This window comes from Cygnus atratus, chromosome 26 (genome assembly GCF_013377495.2).
Source record: "Cygnus atratus isolate AKBS03 ecotype Queensland, Australia chromosome 26, CAtr_DNAZoo_HiC_assembly, whole genome shotgun sequence".
NCBI classification, from domain to species: Eukaryota; Metazoa; Chordata; class Aves; order Anseriformes; family Anatidae; genus Cygnus; species Cygnus atratus.
The window spans coordinates 28,064-52,332 of NC_066387.1; the positions used below are offsets into that span (position 1 = coordinate 28,064).

General features: G+C 41.5%; 2 protein-coding genes across 4 annotated transcripts; one reads left to right on the plus strand and one right to left on the minus strand.

The window, feature by feature from the left end:
• Positions 1 to 73: 73 nt before the first annotated feature.
• LOC118260024 (scaffold attachment factor B1-like) lies at positions 74 to 17,348 on the plus strand. Of its 3 annotated transcripts, none has more exons than XM_035569922.1 (21): positions 74 to 494; positions 1,295 to 1,379; positions 2,895 to 2,959; positions 3,045 to 3,251; positions 3,942 to 4,004; positions 4,656 to 4,683; positions 5,582 to 6,080; positions 6,503 to 6,552; positions 8,819 to 8,919; positions 9,928 to 10,077; positions 10,170 to 10,246; positions 11,189 to 11,328; positions 11,665 to 11,756; positions 12,141 to 12,247; positions 12,856 to 13,149; positions 13,438 to 13,575; positions 14,150 to 14,192; positions 15,547 to 15,668; positions 16,406 to 16,518; positions 16,633 to 16,684; positions 16,982 to 17,348. In XM_035569922.1, the coding sequence occupies exons 1-21, from the start codon at positions 306 to 308 to the stop codon at positions 17,109 to 17,111; spliced, it is 2,745 nt and encodes a 914-aa protein (XP_035425815.1). In that variant the 5' UTR covers positions 74 to 305; the 3' UTR covers positions 17,112 to 17,348. The 3 variants fall into 3 exon arrangements, with proteins under 3 accessions (XP_035425815.1, XP_050571576.1, XP_050571577.1); XM_050715619.1 differs by having other exon boundaries at positions 162 to 494; positions 3,045 to 3,255; positions 3,946 to 4,004; XM_050715620.1 differs by lacking the exon at positions 74 to 494 and adding an exon at positions 768 to 1,113 and having other exon boundaries at positions 3,045 to 3,255; positions 3,946 to 4,004.
• A 1,120-nt stretch (positions 17,349 to 18,468) lies between these two features.
• Positions 18,469 to 24,267, minus strand: MICOS13 (mitochondrial contact site and cristae organizing system subunit 13). Its single transcript, XM_035569924.2, has 4 exons — positions 24,160 to 24,267; positions 20,547 to 20,703; positions 19,749 to 19,800; positions 18,469 to 18,687 (listed from the first exon to the last, which is right to left on the minus strand). The coding sequence occupies exons 1-4, from the start codon at positions 24,186 to 24,188 to the stop codon at positions 18,590 to 18,592; spliced, it is 336 nt and encodes a 111-aa protein (XP_035425817.1). The 5' UTR covers positions 24,189 to 24,267; the 3' UTR covers positions 18,469 to 18,589.
• Positions 24,268 to 24,269: the final 2 nt, after the last annotated feature.

The following is a 24,269-nucleotide window of genomic DNA, read 5'->3' on the forward strand; positions in this document are numbered from 1 at the left end:
TCGCCCCGCCCTCGCCGCAGGAGCGCGCAGCCGCAGCCTGCCCCGGCGCTCGGGCGCATGCGCGGCCCGGCAGGCCTTAGGGCGAGCCGCCCCCTGCCTGCGCTGCTGCTCACGCTGCGTCCCAGGCTCCGCCTCTTCCCGCCCCCCTCCCCTCCGAGCCTGCGCGGAGCGGGCTCGTCTTCCCCCTCCCCTCAGTGCGTCTCGGCTTCCCCACCATTTTGTGCTACGATCGCAAGGTTAGCTCCCTGCTTGCGCCGCGTCCTCTCGTGCGCTCGGGCTCGAGGCGGGATACCGAAGGGGCCGTGATGGCGGAAAGTCAACCCGCGGCCGGGCTGGGGGACTTAACCACCCTCGGCGGAGCCCCAGCTCTCGGCTCGGAACCCGAAACCCGGCGGCTGAGCGAGCTGCGGGTCATCGACCTGCGCGCTGAGCTCAAACGTCGTAACCTGGACAGCGGCGGCAACAAGAGCGTCCTGACGGAGCGCCTCAGGAAGGTAGGGCGCGAGCCGGGGGGGGAAGGGTGCGCTGCTCATCCGGGCCCTTTGTTCCCTGGCCGAGGCCCCTCGGCGCATGCGCGCTGGCGGCGCAGCCCGGCGGCCCTGCGGGAGGCCGGGGGGGGGCGCGGCCGCCATCGCAGCGGCGCTGCCGTCGCCTCCCGGCCCGCCGCTTCCCTCCGCAGCACCCTGCCGCGGTGCTGCTTCCTGCCGTCACGCTGAGCCCACCCGCGGGGTTCCTTGGATCCATTCCTTTGACGTGCAGTTCTCTGACCTCGCTCCCCGAGCCCGCGATCTTCCCCTCGCGTCCTTCCCCTGGTTCTTTCTCTTGCGTACTCTGCGCGCCCTTCACCTCGTTCGCCTCCCTGCCGAGAGTGTACCCCTTTTTCACAGATTTCTATAAGGCCAGAACAGTGTAATCGGTCCTGGTTCCTCTATGGCTTCTAATAGGCCTCAGCACGTTAAAGGGGAAAAAAAAAGTGTATGAGTTCCTGTAGTGGTTGTTGTCAGTTTTGGTTTTGTGTTGTTTTTTTTTTTTTTTTTTTTTTTTTAGACAAAATGCTTATCCATTGGATAGAGAGCCTTGTTTACAGATGGGGGAGGACTTTGCTCCTGAACTGTAGGTTGACTTGTCTGGGGGATTGTGTTATAACACCTTATTGCTTGTGTGTCTGATGGCTGATGTGGCTGCCTGGTTGCATGATCTGAGCTAGAGAGAGATGCTGATATTTCCTTCTGACATTCTTAAAAGTGCGTACCAGCAAACAGTACAACAGATATCGTATTGCTGTCTCCAACAGGCAATTGAGGATGAAGGAGGAGATCCTGATGAAATTCCTGTGGCTTCAGAACTGACCAAGAGAATGCCAAAAAGAACTAGCAAAGGTACAAAGTCCAGACAAATACAGCTGTATTTTATTGTAGCTGGAACTTAACAGTACAATGGTCATTCATTTTATTTTGCTGGCTTATGTAAAAAATAAAAGCTTTGTGCCTTTTATTTTGCAGAGAATGGTAAAACTGTTGCATTAGCGAGCAAGGACAACAATAATAGGACAACTAGGTGTACTTCCGTTAGCAAGTCCTGAAACTTGTAGACAGGGACTTAAGTTGCAGGTGTTTCTCTACTTGTGAGCAGGAATGCAGAATTGTGTTGGGACAGAGCAAGCAGCTGTGGTGTGAGCTCTCATTGAAAGCTCTGCCAATGTATATTAATCTGGATCCGCAACACCCCAGTTACTAATTTCTTTGCCAGAACTATGCATGTAGTTTTTCCTTTTTTTCATTGAAGCTCTTGAACCTCCATCATCGTGACATGTTTTTAAGTGCAAGAAGTTACAGTACTCTAGGAATAATCAAAAAGCATTATTGCACAAATAAAAACAAGTATAAATTTTGTTAGTGTCATGCTTCATTTTATAACTGTATTGTTTTGAAAAACTATTTTGAATTACTCGTTGCTGATTGAAGTAAGTTTTGCCTCAAGAACTTTAAATATTGATGTTGGTCATGTTATGCATGGCTTATTGTCATTGCTCATAGCCAGTTTTTGAAAGACGCTTTCTGAAATTTATTTTTAAGCTGCTTCCTTTAAGGTAACACAGTGGAGGGGAAAAAAAAAAAAGAGCAGCTGATTTTTAGCAGTGTTACAAATTTGCTGGTGACAAGTATGGCTGAACACAGTCAGTGTGTCCAAGATCTTAAACATGAAGACGAATTCTAAATCAGTTTAATTATTTAATTTCTTAAATGAAAAGAGGGAGGTTTTGTAACAATTCATTTTTCTGAACGTAACACCTTCCTAGGCAATGTTGCCTTTTTAAGTCTTGGTAGTGTTGTGTCATGAGGGGTGTTTAGCTGTTGAAAAATAGAATAGAATAGAGTAGTTCAGTTGGAAGGGACCTAGAAAGATCATCTAGTCCAACTGCTGGACGACTTCGGGGCTAACCAAAAGCTAAAGCATATTAATGAAGGTGTTGTCCAAATGCGTCTTGAACGCCGACGTGTGGAGCATCAACCACTTCTCTAGGAAGTCTGTTTCAGTGTTTGACCACCCTCACAGTAAAAATAAACTTCCTAATGTCCATTCTGAACCTCCCAAGTGCAGCTTTGAACCATTCCCACATTTCCTGTCATGTCCTGTCATGGGTGAACAGGGAGGAAGACCAGCACCTCCCCTGCTCAAGATGTTTCACCTAACTGGGCTACTTCAATTTCATGTGCATGCCATATACTTGTAAAGAGTGGTTAGTCTTCACTTACATCCAGACAGACCTGGACTTCTGAATCAGGGTCTTAATGATTATTCATTGAAACAGTATTAACTAGATGATTTGGCAAAGAATTGATGTGTTACGAAATTTAGTCCTATTTCTCACTTCAGTTATATCTTTCTTTCAGGAAGAAAACCAGAGGAGGAAGGTGCTGAAGACAATGGACTAGAAGAAAACTCCAGAGATGGGCAAGTAAGTGAAACCAGGATTGCATTTACTAAGAATATGCATCATTTAAAACTCAATAAATAAACACCTACCCTTTCTGTTTCTATAGGAAGATATTGAAGCAAGTCTGGATACCTTACAAGATATTGACATGATGGATATTAGTGTGTTAGATGAAGCTGAAATAGACAACAGCAGTGCTGTAGACTGTGGAGAAGACTATAGTCCTGATAATATTCTTGATTCACTGTCTGATAATAAAGACAACGTTGATGCAGAGATGAAGGAACTTCCAGATCAGCTAACAGAAAATGAGGCAAGTAGAGGTCTTTGAGAATTTTAAGATATTTGATACGTAAATGGGCACATGAATGAGTTACTTCCATAAAATATAGGACATGCATATAATGTGGATTCTGTTTCATTTTTAATAGTTCTTGTGTCCTGTGCTCACTTGGGCCTATTAGAGGTTTAAAATGTTGACAAAGTCACAGCCTGCTTTACCTTGCAGTAACATCTTTCTTTGCTGTGAAAGAAGTGCAGTTAGTCTGAAATTGAAAGTAACATGTTAGATAATGGAGATTTGGGGGCATTTCATTTTTTGGAAAAGTGGAAACCTAAGTCAGCTTCACTTCTAGCTTCTTTAAGTTAGAAAATAAAGTTAAAAAATGGAGGGGGAGGGGAATGGAAAAAACAGGTTATGCAAAATAACCAAAGAAACGTGAAATACCAGGCTTCCTTCTAAATCAGAGTAACTTTGAAGTATACAATATTATGTTGAAATTAAAGTTAACTGGAAAAAATATTCTCCTGCTAGTATTTAATGATCAAGAATATTTATATGTTAGTCCTCTTGGGTAACATTCTTAACTAGCAATCGAGATCTAAGTATTGAAAAATATTTCTCATATTATTGCTGGGGAAAATGGAATTACAGTAGTATTTCTCAGTAAGCTAACCTTGCTTTTTGTAAGGAATGCTATAATTTCTTTTTTACTCTTTTTAGGAAGATTATGATGAAATTGAAAACAATGTAGATTCCTCTTCTTCTGATTTAATTGAAATGAAGGTAAATTGAAAATGCAACCATTTCAGATTGGTTTTTAATGCTATTCACTCTGTGACCATACTACAAAAAAGAAAATAATGACTAATACGAATTTTTAACAGAATCCAAGCCATAAGTAATCTTGCTTAGAGTACAGCCTGTCAAATGAGTGTTTTGTTTTGTTTTCCCTACTTTTCAGTCTGCTATCAAGACTTTGACTTTTCTCTCAAATAAAAATATTCTTGTACTGTAAAGGAAACTGTGCCCCCACCAAAACATAAAACATATACCAAAAGTATTCTGATGAAACCATCTTACTTGGGAGAAGTGATGTTTTTAAAATTATTTTTTTATTTCTCCTGCTGATTATATGAAGTAGGAGCTGGGTTTGATTTTCACTCTAGTTGATGTGGTACATAAACCCCTTTTTTTGCTCCCTTTGCTTTAATATTCCCAGTTATGAGGATAATAGTGGATGAAATTTTGGCTTTAATTTGACCAAAACTGCTTATATAAAATATTTATTTCCACTGGATGCTGAGAAGCAACGCTAAATGCAGCAGATGAACCGGTGTATTTTTAAATCTTGGAGTTGGGTTGGGGGGTTGGTATTGTTCTCTGTTACAAAATACATACTATAAGATTCTTATTCTGTGTTTATTTCCTGAACAGAAAACGGAGAAACTACACTCGGAGCCAGGTACTGTTAAAGAAAAGCATATTCCTGTCTTTTCAACTAATACTTTTTAAACCATTAACTATTTTAAAACAAACAAACAAACAAACGTATCATTTGCATTATTTTTATGATGGACAACCCAGATCATGCAGGGTCATAGAGATTGGAAACCCAATCATATCCCCAGATCTGTGAAGTGATGCTTGTCATTTTTGAAATATTTTCAGTGAAATGAAATGGTTTAAAAACCTGTTAAACTACATAAATGGATTTAGAGAAGTTAATCACAGTTTAAAAGTTAAACATTCTACCTGTAAACAGATCTTGTGATATCGCACACACCTTAACGCTTTAGAGAGCAGTGAAAGCAGTAAAAAGCTATTTTAGGGCGTTAAAAAGTAAAGATTAGTTACTGGATACAGAAGAAAGAAGAGTTTCTTCATGGAAATTTCATACAGATACTTTTCACTTTCTGGACTGCAAACACACTCATGCACCATCAGAAGATGCCCAATTTTCGTGTTGGACTGTCTGCTAAAAGAATTTCACAGAAATTTAAAAATTGAACTCTCAGTGCATTGATATGTTCAGTTAAGCATCTTGGACTTTGGAAGCTAACTAGAGAAGAAACAGAGCTGAACGATTTCATGAAGAATACCAAGGATCAGCCAGAAGGTTTTTGTTAAATCTGTGGGGACGTTTTTCTTCCCTGTTAACATTGTAGGGCTGATAAGGTAGTTTGTCAGACTGCAGTTAGCATAGCGCTTTTAACACTGTGTACACTAGGGTTTTCCAATCTCTGTGTAGCTTAGAAGTTCTCTTGGTGTTAGTGTGGCAGCCATGCCAGTTCCACATTTGTGATTGCTGTATTTCCCTGGTGATTAAATCTTGTGCCATTCTATTCCTGTTAAATCCGTAGAAAATGAGAAAATACTCGACATTTTGGGGGAAACTTGTAAATCTGAACTACTTAACGAAGAAACTTCCGAAGTGGAGCAGCCACATGCACAGGAAGCAAGTAACGTGGTGCCAGGCAAGAGGCTAGCAGAGGAAGAGGATGTTCTTGCTGCCGCTCAGTTGGAGGAAGATGCTTTAGATTTGGACAGCAAATCGGCACAAGCTATGTCAAGGAAGGAGGCAAAGCGTTTAGTTGTAGCAAAAGGGGAGAGAAGTGAACAGACAATAGAGGAAGAGAAACTGGACTCTGAATCTTTAGTATTAGAGACCCTAAGCGATCAGAGTAGCAAACGATTCCAAGGCCTGGAAGCCTCTAGTGGGGAAACAGCGGAAAAAGGCGCAGGTCCTGAAGGCAAAGATAGCAAAGAAGATGCCAAGAAAACAGAAGACAAAGCTAATTCTGAGGAATCCCCTGCTACTAGAGAGTCCTCAACCAGTGAGGGCGGTGATCAGAAAAAGAGGTTTGTTTTTTCTCCGTTATAGACCAGATGCTATCTTTTTTCATTGGTCGTTAAGTGATGCGAATAAGCTGTTTCCTTCAATTGGCCACCAAGACTCATGAAATTGTAGCCTATTCCTAAAGAATCTGTTTTATTTCTCCTTGTGCAGACTTTTTTAAACGCAGAGGGTTTGATTTCTTTCCTTCCTCAACCTTCAAAGGTTGTTTTCTTAAATTACTGTTATTTGTAAACTTCTTCCTAATATAAGTCTGTTTAAGAATCTGACCTCCCTTATTTCTTGTCAGATTTCTTAAATCAAGTATATAAAGGTGTGTTTTTGTTTACAACATATTTTCTGGTAGGTATTTAATTTTAGCGTTTTTAATAATTTATAGTTAGTAATTATTCTCTCTGACTTGAATAACGAGATGTTTTGTCTTTAGCCCTGTTGAGGAGGACAGAGATACAAAGATAATCTCAAAAGATGAGAAAGGTATGTTTATTTTCAAAAATAACATTTGAAAAAATATTCATTGGCGAAGCAGTTTTTGTATTGGACGGAGTGTTTTGACATGAGAGTGTTGGAATCTGTGCAATTGTTAAATATCATGTTACATTTTTTTCTGAACTTTTTAAAATGTAATTACAACAAACAACTATTTTATACAAGGAGATCTGTGTCACACCCTTTTGTTTATATCTTGATCTCCAAAGGTAGATGTTAATACGTGGCAAACATGTCCTTCATTACACTGAAGATACTTACCAACAGCAGTTAGTGAGTTAAGAGCCTTTAATGATTGCTTGGTTTACTGTATACTTGTGATTCTTTATACAATCTTCTGTTTTGCGAAAATAATTTGAAATCTAGTATTCACATATTTCAATGGCACTGAAACTTACAGTTTAATATTGTCTTCCAATTAGATTTATGTTATTAAATCTTTATCCACTCAGATCCTATTTACAGTGCAAATTTGCACGATAAACAAGATGTAAATTTCTTGATCAACAGTGCCAGGTGGGGTCTTGCCTGCTCCTTCTTTTCATTGTACTTCTTTGTTTTAATATGTCAGGCTGCTGAGTCTCTGTAGCTCATCCTGCTTTTCTTTTCTCTCTTGCCCGTCCAGGGCAGCAAACTTAGAACTGACTGTTAAATTCTGCTTACCTGATGCTGGCAGGTAGTTCAGTACAGCAAGCATGGAATTCCCATCAATTCTTATAACTGTCAAGAAATTCATTCTGAGATCTGTCTACTGAGTGAAAAGAAAGGAATTGTTTGGTTTTAACTAAGTTTTACAGCACAGCATGAACTCACCATCAGCTGCTTATTCCAAGATTCTGGATTATGCGTGTCTGTACAAGCTACCAGACCTTGCCATCAGCTCCATCAGGATCTGTTTACCTCTCATCTGTATTCTTTTATTCTCTTATTTTAGAATATTTAAAGGACCATTGAAAGGATTCTCTCATTTACCAAAGGACTTAAGGGTTTCTGGGGGGGGGGGGGGGGGGGCACACTTGAAAAACTCTTCTAGAAGTTTCTAGAAGTCCTCCCCTGTCAGTTTCAATCTGTTCCCTTGGGTCCTATCTCTGGTCACCAGAGAGAAGAAATCAGTGCCTGCCTCTCCACTCCCCTTTGCGAGGAAGTTGTAGACCATGATGAGGTCTCCCCTAAAGTGTCCTGTTTTCCCGGCTGAATAATCTTAAGTAACTTCAGCTGCTCCTCATATATCTTCCCCTCTAGATACCTTATCCTTTTTGTTACCCTAATAGTAACAGAATGTTTTTTAAAGATTTAAAGATTTTAATTTAAAGATTATTCCCTGTTGTGTTTTTTTTATTTATTTTCCAATAGTACATTTATCAATAAAAGAAGAATTAAACCAGGAATCAGTGAAATCATGGAAGAGCTGGTTAGACTTGCTTGTCACAATTTATGGAGATGCTCCTGAGTCAGTCATTTAGGAATAACAGATATCTGGGCAATGAGGAACCATCTCTCGCTGTCTAAGATACGTTTATGAGTGCCAGAGTTTAACTTGGACCCTTTTTAATCACTAGGCCATGGATTTTCAAGCCCCTACACGTTTATAAAACTGTTTTTCCATTTTGGGTGCCAAACTGGGAAAGTGTTCTGTAGTTCTTGCATAGCTGAAGAATAGTTGCATAGTTGAACAATGCTAGGTCTTTTCTGACTCCAGTAACTGAAGTCATATGTGAACCATTCGTACCCCAGCTGTGGAATGCATGTAGGCAGACATTCAGGAGGAGATTTTCTTGCTTTTATGCTGAATTTTTTTGCTTGAGAGGTGCAGTTAATCTGCATCCCGCTGTCATTCCTTAAGAATTGAGGAGGTAAAGGCAAGACATGAGCATATGTGGGTACTGTCACAGTTCCCACAACCCTAGCCGGTCTTCAGCCTTTTCCTGTAAGTGCAAAGTTACTGGGATCTATCCTTACACATTCTGAACAGCCACAGTTATTTCAGAGATGCCATAGTCCAGTTTCTTTCTTGAGGAATGATCTGACATGCACAGAACAAAGCCTGTAGTTCTATCTTAAAGGTTTTGGATTTTTAATACTAGTTGCCTTCAGGAATGTGAATTATTGGGGGATGACTGTTACGTTTTACATTTCCTTTGCTCTATGATTTAAAAAACAAGATTTGTGGAACTGTTCCTTTTAAATTCAGAAATAATTGAAATAATTAGGATTTGGGGTGTGTGTGTGTGTGTGTGTTTGTTTTCCTGATTAGGTTGCACTGCCAGCAGTTCTGGTAGAAACTTTTGGGTGAGTGGACTTGCTTCTACAACCAGAGCTACAGATTTGAAGAATCTGTTTAGCAAATATGGGAAGGTAAGGGTCTTCCTGTGTTTGTGTCCTGTCCCCTTCCCTTTAACTGTCTTAAGACTTTATATGATTTTGTCACTGCAAGTGTCAGTGGGATAACAGGAAAAAAGCCTGCACAAGTCCATGCCAAATGACTGCTGTTTTATTTTCTCTTACTTCCAAACGAAAATAAAAATCTTTTTCCAGTCCTTATGTAAACAGCCAGTCATTGTTTATGTATTTTTCTGTGTCCTGTGATGTAGTATAGTATCTTTGCTCACTGGAAGTTCACAGTAAACAAAGAACACTTATTTATTAAAGACATACTTAGGACTAAGTTGAGAAAAGTTGGAAAGTTGAATATGAGTCAACAGTGTGGCCCGGCTGCCAGAAGAGCCAGTTATAGCCTGGGATGCATCAGGCACAGCACTACTAGCCAGTTGAGGGAAGGGATTGTCCTGCTGTGCTTTGGTGTGGCCTCACCTCCATGTACTGTGTGCAGTTGGGGCACCACAATATAAGAAGGGCATAAAACTATCGGAGAGTGTCCGCAGGAGAGCAACGAAGATGGTGAAAGGTCTAGAGGGAAAGATGTGTGAGGAGAGGCTCTTCAGCCTAAAGAAGAGACTGAATGGTGATGACTTTGCAGCCTTACAGCTTCCTCATGAGGGGGATCAGCAGACACCGATCTCTCTGGTAACCATTAATGGGACCAAGGGAACGGTGTGAAGCTGCATCAGAGGAGGTTCAGTTTGGATAATAGGAAAATGTTTTTCACTGGGAGGGTGTTCGGGTACTGGAACAGGCTTCCCAGGGCAGTGGTCATGGCACTGAGCCTGCTGGAGTTCAGGAAGCGTTTGGACAATGCTCTTGGACATGTTTTTTGATTTTTGGGTGGTCCCCTGCAGACCCAGGAGTTTGACTCGATGATTCTTGTGGGTCCCTTCCAACTCCAGATATTCTACAATTGTACTTGTTGTTGTTAAACAGTGGGCATTCGTTACGGTGAGTGTAACGTATCTTTCTTTTGGAAAGGTGGTTGGTGCAAAAGTGGTCACCAATGCTCGCAGTCCTGGTGCTCGCTGTTACGGCTTTGTTACGATGTCTACAGCTGAGGAAGCAACAAAGTGTATTACTCACCTCCACAAAACAGAGTTACATGGGAAAATAATTTCTGTAGAAAAAGTGAGTATTGATCCTCGAAGCTATCTTGTTACCATTACATTGTACAAATAATTGAAACCACAATCTCAGCTGATGTGCGAAATAAATTTCAGGCAAAAAATGAACCTGCTGGGAAGAAGCCAACTGAAAAAAAAGAGAACGAGGTGAAGAAAGAAACAGTCAGTGAGAGGTACTGTTTGAAAAATTCTGTGTTCGGAGATTTTGCTGTTCTTCAGTTTATGTTGATTTGTCAGGAAAAAGTTACAGTAAGAATTTCTGTGACAAAAAGTACATTTTTCTAACTCTTACTACAAGATTGCTCTTGATGCACCATGTCTAACTTAGTTGTTTCTGTTACATGCTTTAAGGTAGGCATTGGAAGGATTGCATTTGCAAGCATACCTTTTCATTTAACTGTAATTTTTTTTCCGGTAGAGACTGGTGCTTTTGTGTCATAAACCTACAGGCTATTTGACATTTTTGATTGATACGTTGCTGTTTCTTCATTACATTAGAGAACAGGGCTTTCTCATGTTGATGTGATCACAGTGAAAGATCAGTTGCCCAAGATCATGTTTCCAGAATATGTTCCTCTTCAGTGTTATGCTTTTTCTCGCTTCAGAACTACTTAAAGTAGCTGAAAAAGACACTATAAAAGAGTGAATAAAACACTAATTATCTTTAATAATCTTCTTGAGGTGTAACACCTATTAAATGCTAGGTGCTGAGAAGTTTTTGCCTTCATTTCACCTAGTCCTTGGGAAGGCTTGCCTGGGCACTAGTGTTAACTTACTGGTGGCTTGGCAATTCCACTGCAAAAATGGTTCGTGTTTACATTTCATAACTGTCGTGTCTTATAAGAATCTTTGTGGGCATTAAGCACATAGTAGTGTGATTTGATTTATTTATTTATTTCCCTTTTGCCTCCAGTTGAGATATCTGAATCTCAGCCAGGTTTTTATGAGAACTGCACAGCATGGTCTGATTGTCTTACATTATGGTGGAAAAAGTTAGATATCTATGTCTATCTTAGCAAATCAGAATTCTACTTTGTTAATATGTTGCTAGCATCTTTCTTTATTTTTTTCTCTTACTCTGTATCAGTCTAATCTGTATCAATATCTATTTATAGACCGGGCAGTATTAAAAGGGATGAGAAATCTGACCAAAAGGATGATTCTAAAAAGACTGAAGACAAAGATGAAAAAGAAAGAAAAGATAAAGATGAACTGAAGCCTGGTTCATCAGATCAACCTAAAACTAACAAATCAGGTAATTTGTCTATTCTTTTTTCTTAGAATAAAAGATATGGTTAAATATAAACAATTAATTATAGGTAGTTTCCAGAGGCTACCAATATTCTAGAATGATTTCAGGTTCTAACTTGGAAGTCCAGATAGTGTAATGGAGGGCTGTTGACATTTTATCAGCCTTAACAGAAACACTTGGAAGAGGTGCAGTGGAAAAAATGCTTTTTGAAGAGAGGTTTAAATGCCTATTTTCACATTCCAGAGGAGGTAGCTTCTAGTATAGAAACGTGTGGTGTATGCTGTGTAGTTTGACTGTCTTTTTTTCCACCTCTTTCTGTTCAATCTCTGATTTATATAGGAAGTAAAGGAACAGAGAGAACTGTAGTAATGGATAAATCCAAAGGAGAACCTGTTATTAGTGTGAAAACATCAACTGCATCAAAAGACAGAGTAAGTAATGTTTTTGCATAGGAAACATGATGTATAAATTTTCCTTCAAAACAGATAAGGAATCCCACTAAGATGCATCTTTCTACATTTGTCTTACTGATCTGTCTAATCAGAGTTTCTGTAATCTGGATTTAGATCTTAATTAGTAGAATACTTTTCATACAGCTGATATGTGCTCAGCAATGAAATCCTGCCAAACTAAATGTGGGAAGGTAAGTAATGTGTTGTTATGTGTCTGCGATGTTTAGGAAAAAAAAAAGTTGGGGCCAAGCTTTGGGACATGGTATGTATGAATGGAAATAGAGCATTGAGTACTGCTTGTAATAGTTGTCCTTTCATAAATGTACTCCATTACGTTTTTCTGTACTTCAATATTAAATACAGAGCATTAAGAGCCAGGATCGCAAATCAGAGAGCAGAGAGAGACAAGGCATTGTGCCATTTGACAAAATTAAAGCACAGCGAAAAATGAGGGAGGCAGAACAGCGCCGGTAAGAGCAACAGTTAAATTGTTTTAAGTCTTTTTTTATAGAATTAATGCAATTTTCTTTTAATTAAATTGTCTAAGAGAGAGTTTGTTTTATTTATTTTTTTTACTTGTCATTTGTTATATGTGTGTGGACCACATACCTACTGAACTGGGAGGGTATGGATTATTGACTATTAGAATACTGAGCTTGAATTTGTTTGGGAAAAAAAATACAGTTTCTTTTTTGGTCTTTTTCCATTCTCTAGATTTAGATAATCAGCTCTCCTTAGCTGAGCACACGTTATACTAGAGGTGAAATAATCATTCTAAACTTGCCACACTGAAATACATAGGGAAAGAACAGGAGAAAGGTTGTTTTTCTCAGAATATTCTCCTGACCATATAGGATTATTTGCCCCAAAGGTGGGTTTTGTGGAAGTAATAAGATCACTCTCTAAATATAAATAATTAGTGTGTACACTGAGTGTCTTCCCTTACTGCCCCACACCCCAGAACTAATTTACAGGGGCTCACACAAGTTTGCAGTCACTGTGGTTTAAATTCTTCCCATTTTTATTTCCTTTATTTGTTGAAGTATCAGATCTGTAACCTTTCATTCTGTTAAAATAGTACACGTGAGCGTCGGGAGAGACAGCAGCATCTGCAGACTATCCGGGAACGTGAAGAAAGGGAGAGGCTTGAGATTGCTCGTGAAAGACTGGAAATTGAAAGGCAACGTCTTGAACGAGAGCGAATGGAAAGAGAGAGACTGGAGAGAGAACGGATGCATATAGAGCATGAAAGGAGAAGAGAACAAGATCGCATTCAGAGAGAAAGAGAAGAGTTGCGACGCCAGCATGAACAACTGCGCTATGAACAAGAACGTCGGTCTGCAATGAGAAGACCATATGACATAGATGGCAGGTAAAGCCAACTAATACAAGTGATACAAGCAGAGAACATTTTGCTGCTAGGTTGTGTCTCATCAGCCTGCGCTATGAAAAACTCTCCATATAGTCTCAGCTTCTGTTAATCTGCTGTCATTGACTGCACTGAGATGATAGTGTGTGAAAACCTCCAAATATCCTGATTTTTTTTTTTCTGCTGCCTTTTTGAACTTATTTACATGCTTTTGGTTTGCGTAGTGTGGAGGGAAGGAACAATATCAAAAGTTATTTAACCTGACTAAAATTAATGTACCTTTTATTTCAGGAGAGATGATCCATACTGGCCAGAAGCAAAACGAATGGCAATGAACGATAGGTACCATTCAGATTTTGGTCGCCAGGATCGCTTCCATGACTTTGATCACAGGGATCGTGGCCGTTACCAAGAACATTCAATAGACAGGTTGGTGTCTTACCTCCACTGTGTTGTCTGAAATCAAGGGAAAAATGTATTTAATGTCATATTTTGCTGCTTTTTATTATTTCATTATTTTATTATTATTTTGCATGTTTATTTTGCATTTCATTATTTTAAGCATAATTTAGTGGCTGTGGACTTTGGCTGTGATTTAAGCATGATTTAGTGGCTGTGGCCATATGCAACCATGAAGAGATCTGTGCCATGCATTAAATTTTCTGGCAGAGTTTGTTCAGAGTGTTCTGCTTGTAACACTGTTTGACAGATTTGTAGGATTCTTAAAAAAAAAAAAAAAAAAAAAAAAAACCCTCTAAATAATATTGTAGGTACCTAGCATCTTAGCAGAGAATATTCTGTTTCATACCTTGGAATTAACTAGATTTTCCAGGAAGCTAAAATGTGTCATAACTTCCATATGTTCCTGCTATTTTTCAGATTTTTCATCTGTGTTGTTACACAAATCTGTGTAACAACACACATTTTTTTTATCAGTGTTGTTACACATATACACTGCTGTATGTTTTACTACTGTGGTCTGATTTTAATTGCCTGTTTGTAGGAGAGATGGATCAAGGACAATGATGGGAGATCGGGATGGACAAGTGAGTTGCTTTGTAAAGCTACAAAAATAACTTCCTATAAATCGGTTTTCCATAGTGTGATTCAAATCAAAATTTAGTAGTTAATAAGTAAATCGTAAGGCCAGAAGTATGTATGCATAACAAGATAGTCTCATTTTCATTAATAAGATGAAATGTACTTCAGAGACTTACTATGTAAGATATAGTTACTCTGTTACTCAGTAAACAAAACAAGTGAAGTATGTCAAAGAAGTAGATTATAGAAGAGATTGCTATAGGGAAGGCAAAAGTACAGGAACACAAAATTTACTCTATAATGTAGTATGGAAATAACAGCAAAACTAGCGTAGATGTTCACGTGCTTTTGGGATCTGAGGGGAAAGGACCTTCATGACATGCTCAGGCAGTGAGAGATGAATGTTGTGGAGTCACGGAATGCTCAGCTGCCCTTCACTGATGGCTGAGCTTCAGATTAGAAATTCAGAGAGACCTGGACAGGCAGGAGAATTGGGCAGAGAAGAATCTTACTCAACAAGAAGAAATAAAGTCCTGCCACTGAGGATGAATAACGCTGTGTACCACTACAGGCTGAGGACCAACCAGCTAGAAAACAGCTCTGCAGAGCAGGACTTGAGACGTCATGGTAGACAACAAGCTGATTGTGAAACAGCAGTGCATCCTCACAGCAAAGGTCAATAGCATCCTGGGCTATATCAGGAAGAATGTTGCCACAGTAGGTCAAGAGAGGTGATCATTCCTCTATTCAGCACTGGTGAGGCCACATTTGGAGTACTGTGTCCAGTACTGAGTCCCCACAACAAGAAAGAACAGAACTTAATGGAGCAAATGCAGCACAGGGTCACAAAGATGATTAAGGGCCTGAAGCATCATTCCTGTGAGGAGAGGCTGATAGAGCTGGGACTGCTCAGTCTGGAGAACAGAAGGTCCAGGGGGTATCTTACCAATATGCATTGCTACCTAATGGGAGGCTATGGAGAAGATGGAGCCAGGCTCTTCTCAGTAGTGCCTGCTGGAAGACAAGAGTCAACAGGCATACTGAAACACATGAAATTTCATCTGAAGGAAAAAGGAGAATTAAAAAAAACTTCTTTAAACTGTGAACGTGGTCTAACACTGGAACAGGTTGCATAGTGAAGTTGTAAAGGCTCTAGCTGTGGAGATATTCAAAACCCAAGGATGGTCCTGGACAGCCTGCTTTGGCTGACCCTTTCTGAGTTAGGAAGGTTAGACTAGATGGTCTCAGGAGATGCCTTACATCCTAAACGATTGTGAGATTGAATAATTATGTCCAAGCAATTTTCAGGAACTATAGAGTCAGTTAGGGGCACTCATATAAATGTTCTTTGCTTTTTAGCATTATCCAGATGAGCGCCACGGAGGACCAGACCGTCACTCGCGAGACTCTCGGGAAAGTTGGGGTAGCTATGGATCTGACAGAAGAATGAGTGAAAGTAGGGGGATACCCCCACAGTCACGGTCAGTACATTTAACTGAAAATATCTTTTTCTCGTGCGTTTAGTGAATATTTTTGTGTGTGAAAGTGTGGTGCAGTTTTTGAAAGTACAGTTCTTTTTTTTCCAAGTTTCACTCCTGAGTTTGTTCTCTTTTGGAGGGGACTACACTTGAGTAGCTCTTTCAGCTTGCCTGTTATATCGAAATACGTATCTTGGCATGATTTTTTTAAAGTAACTTCTTGTCTGAAAGTCCTCATGTTTTCAGTTAATTTTACTTAACATTTCTGTCAAAGCTTGACATTTTCAGGATAGCGGTTCTTCCAAGGTTTGTAGTTGCTGACAGCATCATCCTGTCAGATGTTTGAAAAGAACACCAGTCAACGAAATGCTTACAGAATGGGGAGAGGGTGTTATTGTGTGTATTGTGGATTTTTTAATTAATGCTATGAGTAAGCCAGCCTACAGAAAACACCATAAATAAATTAACTGGTCAAAACCACAATCTAAGATCGTTTGGAGGAAACGAGGACATCAATGTAGCATAAACCCGATGAAAAAAAATCTATTTTCATATTTGCCCTCGTAGAGAGGTTGGGATTGAAGGCCTATTACTGAGATTTGACTAAATAGATAATATAAGACTGGCATATACCTTGGTAAATTATTTGAATAAGTTTGGGACAGGTGTTTTCACTCGAATTTATTTTGTGTGCTCTACCTACCTAATGTGAAAAGGTATGATTTTAATACTTTTTGCAGGGATGGACGTGACTGGGGAGATCATGGTCGAAAGTTTGAAGGACATCAAGATCGTTCATGGCAGAGCAATGTGGATGGAGGAATGATAGGACGGGATCATGAGAGATGGCAAGGTATGCTTCTTGCACAATAGCTCATTAGGTGTAGTACTTACAGCAGAAAATACAGGCATTATCCTTGGATATGAAGTAAAACTTACCGTGGATTTAAAGGATTTTTTTTTTAAGGTGGAGGTAGAGGGAGACCTGGCCATGTGATGCATCGTGGAGGCATGTCAGGGTAAGAAGCTTAAAAAGAAGTTTAAAAAGAGCAAAGCATTTCTTCATGTTAGTTTCTTTTCCTTTTTAAGGTGTGTCTCTTGTATTTAACTTAGCCAAAGAAGCATTTTATGGGAACATCAGTTATCTAATTTATTTAAATGTCAAGGAATAATAAAATATTCCTGTGGTTCTTACATAGTACATCTTCTTGAAGAGAACGAAATCACACAAAAAGTATTTAAAAAAAAAAGTCACCCATTATTTCAATCTGACTACCGCAGTCAGAAGAAAAAATAACTTCTGAATCACTTTCTAGGCGGGGAGGTTTCATCCAAGGTGGCAACCAAAGTCAGATGATGCATGGAGGAGGAGTGCAAGGAGAAGGATTTGCTGGCCAGGAGAGAGCAAGCAGACCCAATGATCCCCGTTTCAACCGTCGCTATTGAATGTGTTTTAATTTTTAATGCAAGGTGGCAACTGAAATGAATTTGTCACCCAGGGTTACCATTAATTGTAACTTAAGGGTTACTGTAAGTGTATTTTTTTTAAGCTGCTGCCATATTATGTCACTCAATCCAATGTGAACTCATTTGTTTTTGTAATGTGTTGTTCATGTCCCATTTTAAATGTCTGTTAATGAAGCATTCCATTTTCCATAAATAAAAAAGTTTACAGTTACTTGATTTGTTTCAGTAGTCCCTGGAAAGCTAATTTATTCAGCTATATGTTAAACTATGTAACTTTCTTTCAAAGATGAAAGAGCAGAATGCCTTATAGGCCTCCCTTTGCAGCTTCAGCAGCAGACAGCTCCCAGAAATACACTGAAATAGAGTGTTACTTTACAAGTTTTAAAATCAATTAGCATACACACCAGCATGAAAAAATTAATACATTGCAGTTGTCAAAGTTTGAGCAATCTGCCACTGCAAAACTGATTTAAAGATCCTATAAGACAAGTGGTGAAGAAGGCCATCCAGCCTGTCTGCTCAGCAAAGGAATCCAATTCACACCATCTTACCTACTTTTATTTCTATAGATCACAAACCAGACTTGGCAGAACATTTGACTTAAACTCAGCAATCATGTGAAAGGATCAGTTGTTTACTGAATATATTCATTGCCATTAAGATGTAGTAAGAGGATTATAGGTGGACTAGGTCAAAGGCTCTTTCCCTTCTAGTGGCAGATACTTACAGAAAAGTAGGTCAGGACAGAGTACATACAGAGCAATCCTATTATTACTGAACTGGGTGATAAACTCCCAGTTTCTGGCACTCCATGGTTTACTGACCTTTAGCTTCCATCTAGACCGTTAGGTTTAAGAGCCACTGACAGATCTAGCCTCTAGGAATTAGCCTAAGCACTTTTTAAAGCTATTTATACCTTAGCCAACTCTGAAATCCCTTGGCAGGAAGTTTCATCATAAAACGTTTTTTAAAAGGGAAACAAAATCCCTACAAATCCTTTTTCCTTCTTGTGTTTTAAATCTGCTGCCTGATCCAAGTAAGCATTTGTCCCATTCTCTGTTAACCCCCTGTCTATTTTCTGCCTTGTTCTTTTGTCTTGGTTCATTCTGCTACTACCACAGACAAAAACAACGTGGCTGTGTCAGCACATCAGTGTGGCAGAAGTGCTGCCTCCACTGCCAACATGAGGTACAATCTCTGTCCCTCTCTTAGAGGCTGTACCTCAGCATATAGCCAACGCTTCAGTACAGCTGATCTGTGATCTCTGCTGACGTGTCTAATGTAAGGCACAAAGCAATCATTAAGGCGCATGCTAAAGCCAACCCAAACAGAAACGGATGTTCCACAGTCTTTTATTGTAGCCCTTGCATGGCTGAGCTGCCATCTAGAGGGATGGACTATATATCATCCCAAAAAGAATACACCATAGAGAGAACCACGAATCCTGAAGAATGTTTTCATTTGACAAGATCCTTCATATACTTCCAGCCTTCCAGAGTGTATTCACAGGCCCTGGTGGGAGCTACAGATAAAGCAGACATGACTGTCTGCACTCCTGCAAAGAAAGCAGAGAATTATTTTCCCAGGAAGAGCATCATTCAAGCCAAAATTCCTAATGTTATTCTGGCATCATGGAACTCTTTAAAGACAGAGGTAAAGATCTAGCTTTTTCTGAGAAGCTGTCAAGCACCTGAGGCCTGAGTAATCCTTGGTTCAAATGCAGCTTTATTGTCTCGGTATCATGTGACAGAAATTCCAGCTTCAGGACCAGTATAAGGGATAGACAATTTCAAGGTTAAAACAAGGAACTGATACTCATGTAAGTTCAACTTCATTTCTGGTCTTGCCACAGGCTCCACATGTGGTTTTGGGTATGTCACAGTGTTTGTGGGCTGTTTCCTCACAGTTAAATTAAGACTATTTTCTGCACCATAAGAACTATAAATTATTAGGTATTTATAACATGCTTTGGCCTTCAAACGTGATCCCTAAAATTCTAGCAATTACGGGAATACTCATCCCCTCTCAAAAGTCAGAAATGGAGTTCAGACACTAGTATATGAAGAGTTTATAAAAGATTCACCTTTTTCAAGAGTAAGTCATGATTTATTTTTTATGCTCTAGTTTCCCTGATCACTACTATGACTATTGATGACCTCATGTTACTGGTCCATAAACTCTTGTCTAGTTATTGTTGGAGCCACAGACCCCCACCCCGATACTTTACTGAAACATTCAATCTTACGTTCTGGGATACAAGAGAGTACCTTGGGGCACTGGCGGTACCCACCAGTAGGCAAGCAAGCTTTGTAGGTAAAAGAAGTATTAGCTCCTCCAGTTAGAAAAGGCAAAGAGGTTTATGGGCACACATCTTCCTCTTGATTTCACAATTGGAAATTAAGATAATGAGATAAAATGAACTGCACAGTCACTCAGTGTGCTAGTTGTGGAACCTGAAGCAGAATACACATCCCTAGTCCAAGATCCAGTGCTCCCTCTACCAGACCACACAATCATCCCTTTCTCCATAATTCGCTTAAGGATGGCAGTACTGAGATAAGCTGCATCACTGTTGGTCCTTTGCCCCTTTCACAGTTTAACGTAAAATTATTTTACCTTTATTCCAGGAATCAGAGGGGGAAAAGTCAATTTTTGGAGTGGGCGGGAGCTAGAAAGAGAAAGACAAAATATCAGCACTTGGAGGTTTCACTTACAAGAGAAGCCACATCACCTTGGAGATGTCCTTCGTGTCCTCAGATCTCAAAGGTATTTCAGTGCTTGCTCTCTCTAAGTCTCAAAAAGCATCAGACATGTGCCCTAAAGCCTGGACATTTTTCTTTCCTACAGTGTAAAGTAGAGGCAGAAGGTAGTACTTAACATTTGGGTACTCCTGAAAAATCACCTCCATAAATACTTAATTACTTACTCCTTACAGTTATATATTTGCTCATTATAGTTTCCAATATGGGAAATACTTTTCCAACTTTCAGCAAAGGCTTGTCCTGAGGATTTTAAAAACTAAGAGTTACTCAAAGACAAGGGCCTCTTCAGGCAATTTAAATTCAGCTTGACTGTTAGCAGTCTGACAAATCAGGAGAAGAATCTTTTCTTTAATTTTTTAAAAGTATGTAGGATCCTTCAATAAAAAACATACTGAAATATCTCCCAGATCAAGCTTGCAGTCTCTCCTCTTTGACCCTGCATAGGCTAGTTACCTTGTCTGCTTTCAAACGACATCAACAAACAATTTTCTCCCCTAATCCTCTTCACAGAATTCTTAGTGTGAAATTCACACTGAATAAACAGCAAAACTTCTGCCAGCGTCACTGGAACCTGAATATCATCCCAATGTTTTCTCCTCCTTATTCAGAGAATGTCCAATTTGCTGACTGTGTTTATCTGCACAGTCCTTACCTCCCAGCCTACGTAACTTGTCCATTCTTTGATAGCTGGAGGCAGTACTGTTTGAGCTTTTTTGAGGGCTTCAGCACCTTCTGCGCCACTGCCCAGCAATCCCTGATCATATGCCACATATACAGCAGCTCCAGCCAGGCTTCCTTTGATGATAAACCTGAAAGAATCAAAAGTAGAATCACACAGAATCACAGAATCGTCTAGGTTGGAAGAGACCTCCAAGATCATCTAGTCCAACCTCTGTCCTAACACTAACAAGACCTCCACTAAACCATGTCACTAAGGACTACATCTAAACGTCTTTTAAAGACCTCCAGGGATGGCGACTCAACCACTTCCCTGGGCAGTCCATTCCAATGCCTAACAACCCTTTCAGTAAAGAAGTTCTTCCTAATATCCAACCTAAACCTCCCCTGGTGCAACTTTAGCCCATTCCCCCTAGTCCTGTCACCAGGCACGTGGGAGAATAGACCAACCCCCACCTCTCTACAGCCTCCTTTAAGGTACCTATAGAGAGCAATGAGGTCTCCCCTGAGCCTCCTCTTTTCCAGGCTAAACAAGCCCAGCTCCCTCAGCTGCTCCCCATAAGACTTGTTCTCCAGACCCCACACCAGCCTCGTCGCCCTTCTCTGGACTCTCTCGAGCACCTCCGTGTCCTTCTTGTAGTGAGGGGCCCAAAACTGAACACAGTACTCGAGGTGCAGCCTCACCAGAGACGAGTACAGGGGGACAGTCACCTCCCTAGCCCTGCTGGCCACACTGCTGCTTATACAAGCCAGGATGCTGTTGGCCTTCTTGGCCACCAGAGCACACTGCTGGCTCATATTCAGCTGCCTATCAACCAGTATTCCCAGGTCCTTCTCAGCCAGGCAGCTTTCCAACCACTCATCTCCCAGCCTGTAGCTCTGCTTGGGGTTGTTGCGCCCCAGATGCAGGACCTGGCACTTGGCCTTGTTGAACTTCATACAGTTGACCTCAGCCCATCGGTCCAGCCTATCCAGATCCTCCTGCAGAGCCTTCCTACCCTTGAGCAGATCGACACACGCACCTAACTTGGTGTCATCTGCAAACTTACTGAGGGTGCACTCAATCCCCTCATCCAGGTCATCGATAAAGATATTAAAGAGGACTGGCCCCAGCACTGAGCCCTGGGGGACTCCACTAGTAACTGGCCTCCAACTGGATTTGACTCCATTCACCACAACTCCTTGGGCCCGGCCATCCAGCCAGTTTTTAACCCAACGAAGCGTACGCCAGTCCAAGCCACGAGCAGCCAGTTTCTTGAGAAGAATGTTGTGGGAAACGGTGTCAAAAGCCTTACTGAAGTCAAGGTAGATCACATCCACAGCCTTCCCCTCATCCACCAAGCGCGTCACTTGGTCATAGAAGGAGATCAGGTTCGTCAAGCAGGACCTACCTTTCATAAACCCATGCTGACTGGGCCTGATCGCCTGGTTGCCCTTCAAGTGCCGCGTGGCGACATTCGAGATAATCTGCTCCATGAGCTTCCCTGGCACTGATGTCAAACTAACAGGCCTATAGTTCCCCAGGTCTACCCTCCGGCCCTTCCTGTAGATGGGCGTCACATTTGCTAGCCGCCAGTCGACTGGGACCTCTCCTGATAGCCAGGACTGCCAATAAATGATGGAAAGCAGCTTGGCCAGCTCCTCCACCAGTTCGCTCAGTACCCTCGGGTGGATCCCATCCGGCCCCATCGACTTGCGTACATCCAAATGCTGTAGCAGGTCGCCAACCATTTCCTCGTGGATAGTGAGGGCCACATCCTGTTCCCCATCCCCTTCCACCAGCTCAGGGTACCGGGTATCCACAGAACAACTGGTCTTGCCGCTAAAGACTGAGGCAAAGAAGGCATTGAGTACCTCAGCCTTTTCCTCATCTTTTGTAATTAAGTTTCCCCCCGCATCCAGTAAAGGATGGAGATTCTCCTTAGTCCTCCTTTTTGTGTTGATGTATTTGTAAAAGCTTTTTTTGTTATCTTTAACGGCAGTAGCCAGATTGAGCTCCAGATGAGCTTTGGCCTTTCTAATTTTGTCCCTGCACAGCCTCGCAACAGCCTTATAGTCCTCTTGAGTAGCCCGCCCTCTTTTCCAAAGATTATAAACCCTCCTTTTTCTCCTAAGCTCAAGCCACAACTCTCTGTTCAGCCAGGCCGGTCTAGTTCTGCGCCGGCTCGTCTTTGGGCACACGGGGACAGACCGCTCCTGAGCCATTAAGATTTCCTTCTTGAAGAGTGCCCAGCCTTCCTGGACTCCTCTGCCCTTCAGAACCTCCTCCCAAGGGACTCTGCCAACCAGTGTCCTGAACAGCTCAAAGTCAGCCCTCCGGAAGTCCAAGACAGCGGTTTTACTGGTCCCCTTCCTGACTTCGCCAAGAATAGAGAACTGAACCATTTCGTGGTCACTGCCCAAGACAGCTCTCGACCACCACATCTCCCACCAGTCCATCACTGTTTGTGAACAGAAGGTCTAGCGGGGCACCTCCCCTGGTAGGCTCTCTAACCAGCTGCGTCAGGAAGCTATCTTAGTAGCAACATTTCAGTTCACATTAGGAGTATTGTTGCCTCTCTCTCAGCAGGTTGTGACTGTAAAATGGAGGGGATCGATAAAGAAATCAAAGGTCACAAATGCTTTCCTGTGAGGTGTTACTTCAGACAAAAAGCAGCAGACAAGTATCTGGTTACCATCCTTTTTTTTTTTCCCTAGACCAAGTAGTCCCTGTCAACTGTGAGAAAGCATACCTGTTCGCTTTTTTATCAGCGAGAGTTTTCAAGAATAAAAAACGTGGAAGCATCAAAAATCTCTAAGTATGAGCCGCTTTTCAAAGTATGAGAACCACTGGCTTAGACCCTTGATAAAAAAGACTAAAGGATTCAGCATATTAACGATGTGGTTCTTGCCATCTTGTTAGTAAGTCACCTGATTAATTTGATAGGCACCAATATCTTATTTAGCTCATTACGGTCTGGGTAACATTTAGCCAAGCCTACATGGCCAAGGCTTTTCAAGCTTCCCAGTAGAGCACGTGCTGTCCTAACACTACAGTTTCACAGCTGTGGTGGCATCCCGCAAAACAGATGTGAACTTACCCCTTATTTACTTTTTCATTATTTATGAAAGATCTGGGGAGAGTGACTTCTCCGGATTCATAGAAAAGAGAGCTATTTCCTCTAAATAAAATTTAAAAAATACTAAAAAATACTAAAAAAATACTAAAAGCTATTGCACACCTGGGGGGGGGGGAAACAACCTCGCCAGATCGCAGCAATACAACAGAACTTATCATAGATACAGACACTGAGAGAGGCAGGAGAGAGTCAATACTTAAATTCACGTATTCGCAAGTATTTGGGTGAAAAGGGACTTCCCTACCGAAGATTGACTGTTCGCTCCCTAACGCGCCCTTCCACAGCCTCCCCCTGCACCTCGGCTGGACGTGCAGACCACAAAGCGTCCCCTCAGCACAGAGCGCCCCAGGGCGGCCACCCCCCGGCGCCTCTCACGGATCCGTGCCCTCCGCAGAACGGCCGCGGGGCTCCCGCCGAGCGGAGCGGAGCGGCTGCCGGGGCCGGGCCGGGCCGAGCGGCGGCACTCACCAGGCGGCGGGCAGCAGGCGGGCGGCCATAGCTGCGCCAAGGGCACGGCGCTGGGCCCTGGGCCGCCGGGAGCTGGTCACGTGGCCGGGCCGCCCCTCCCCCGGGGGGGC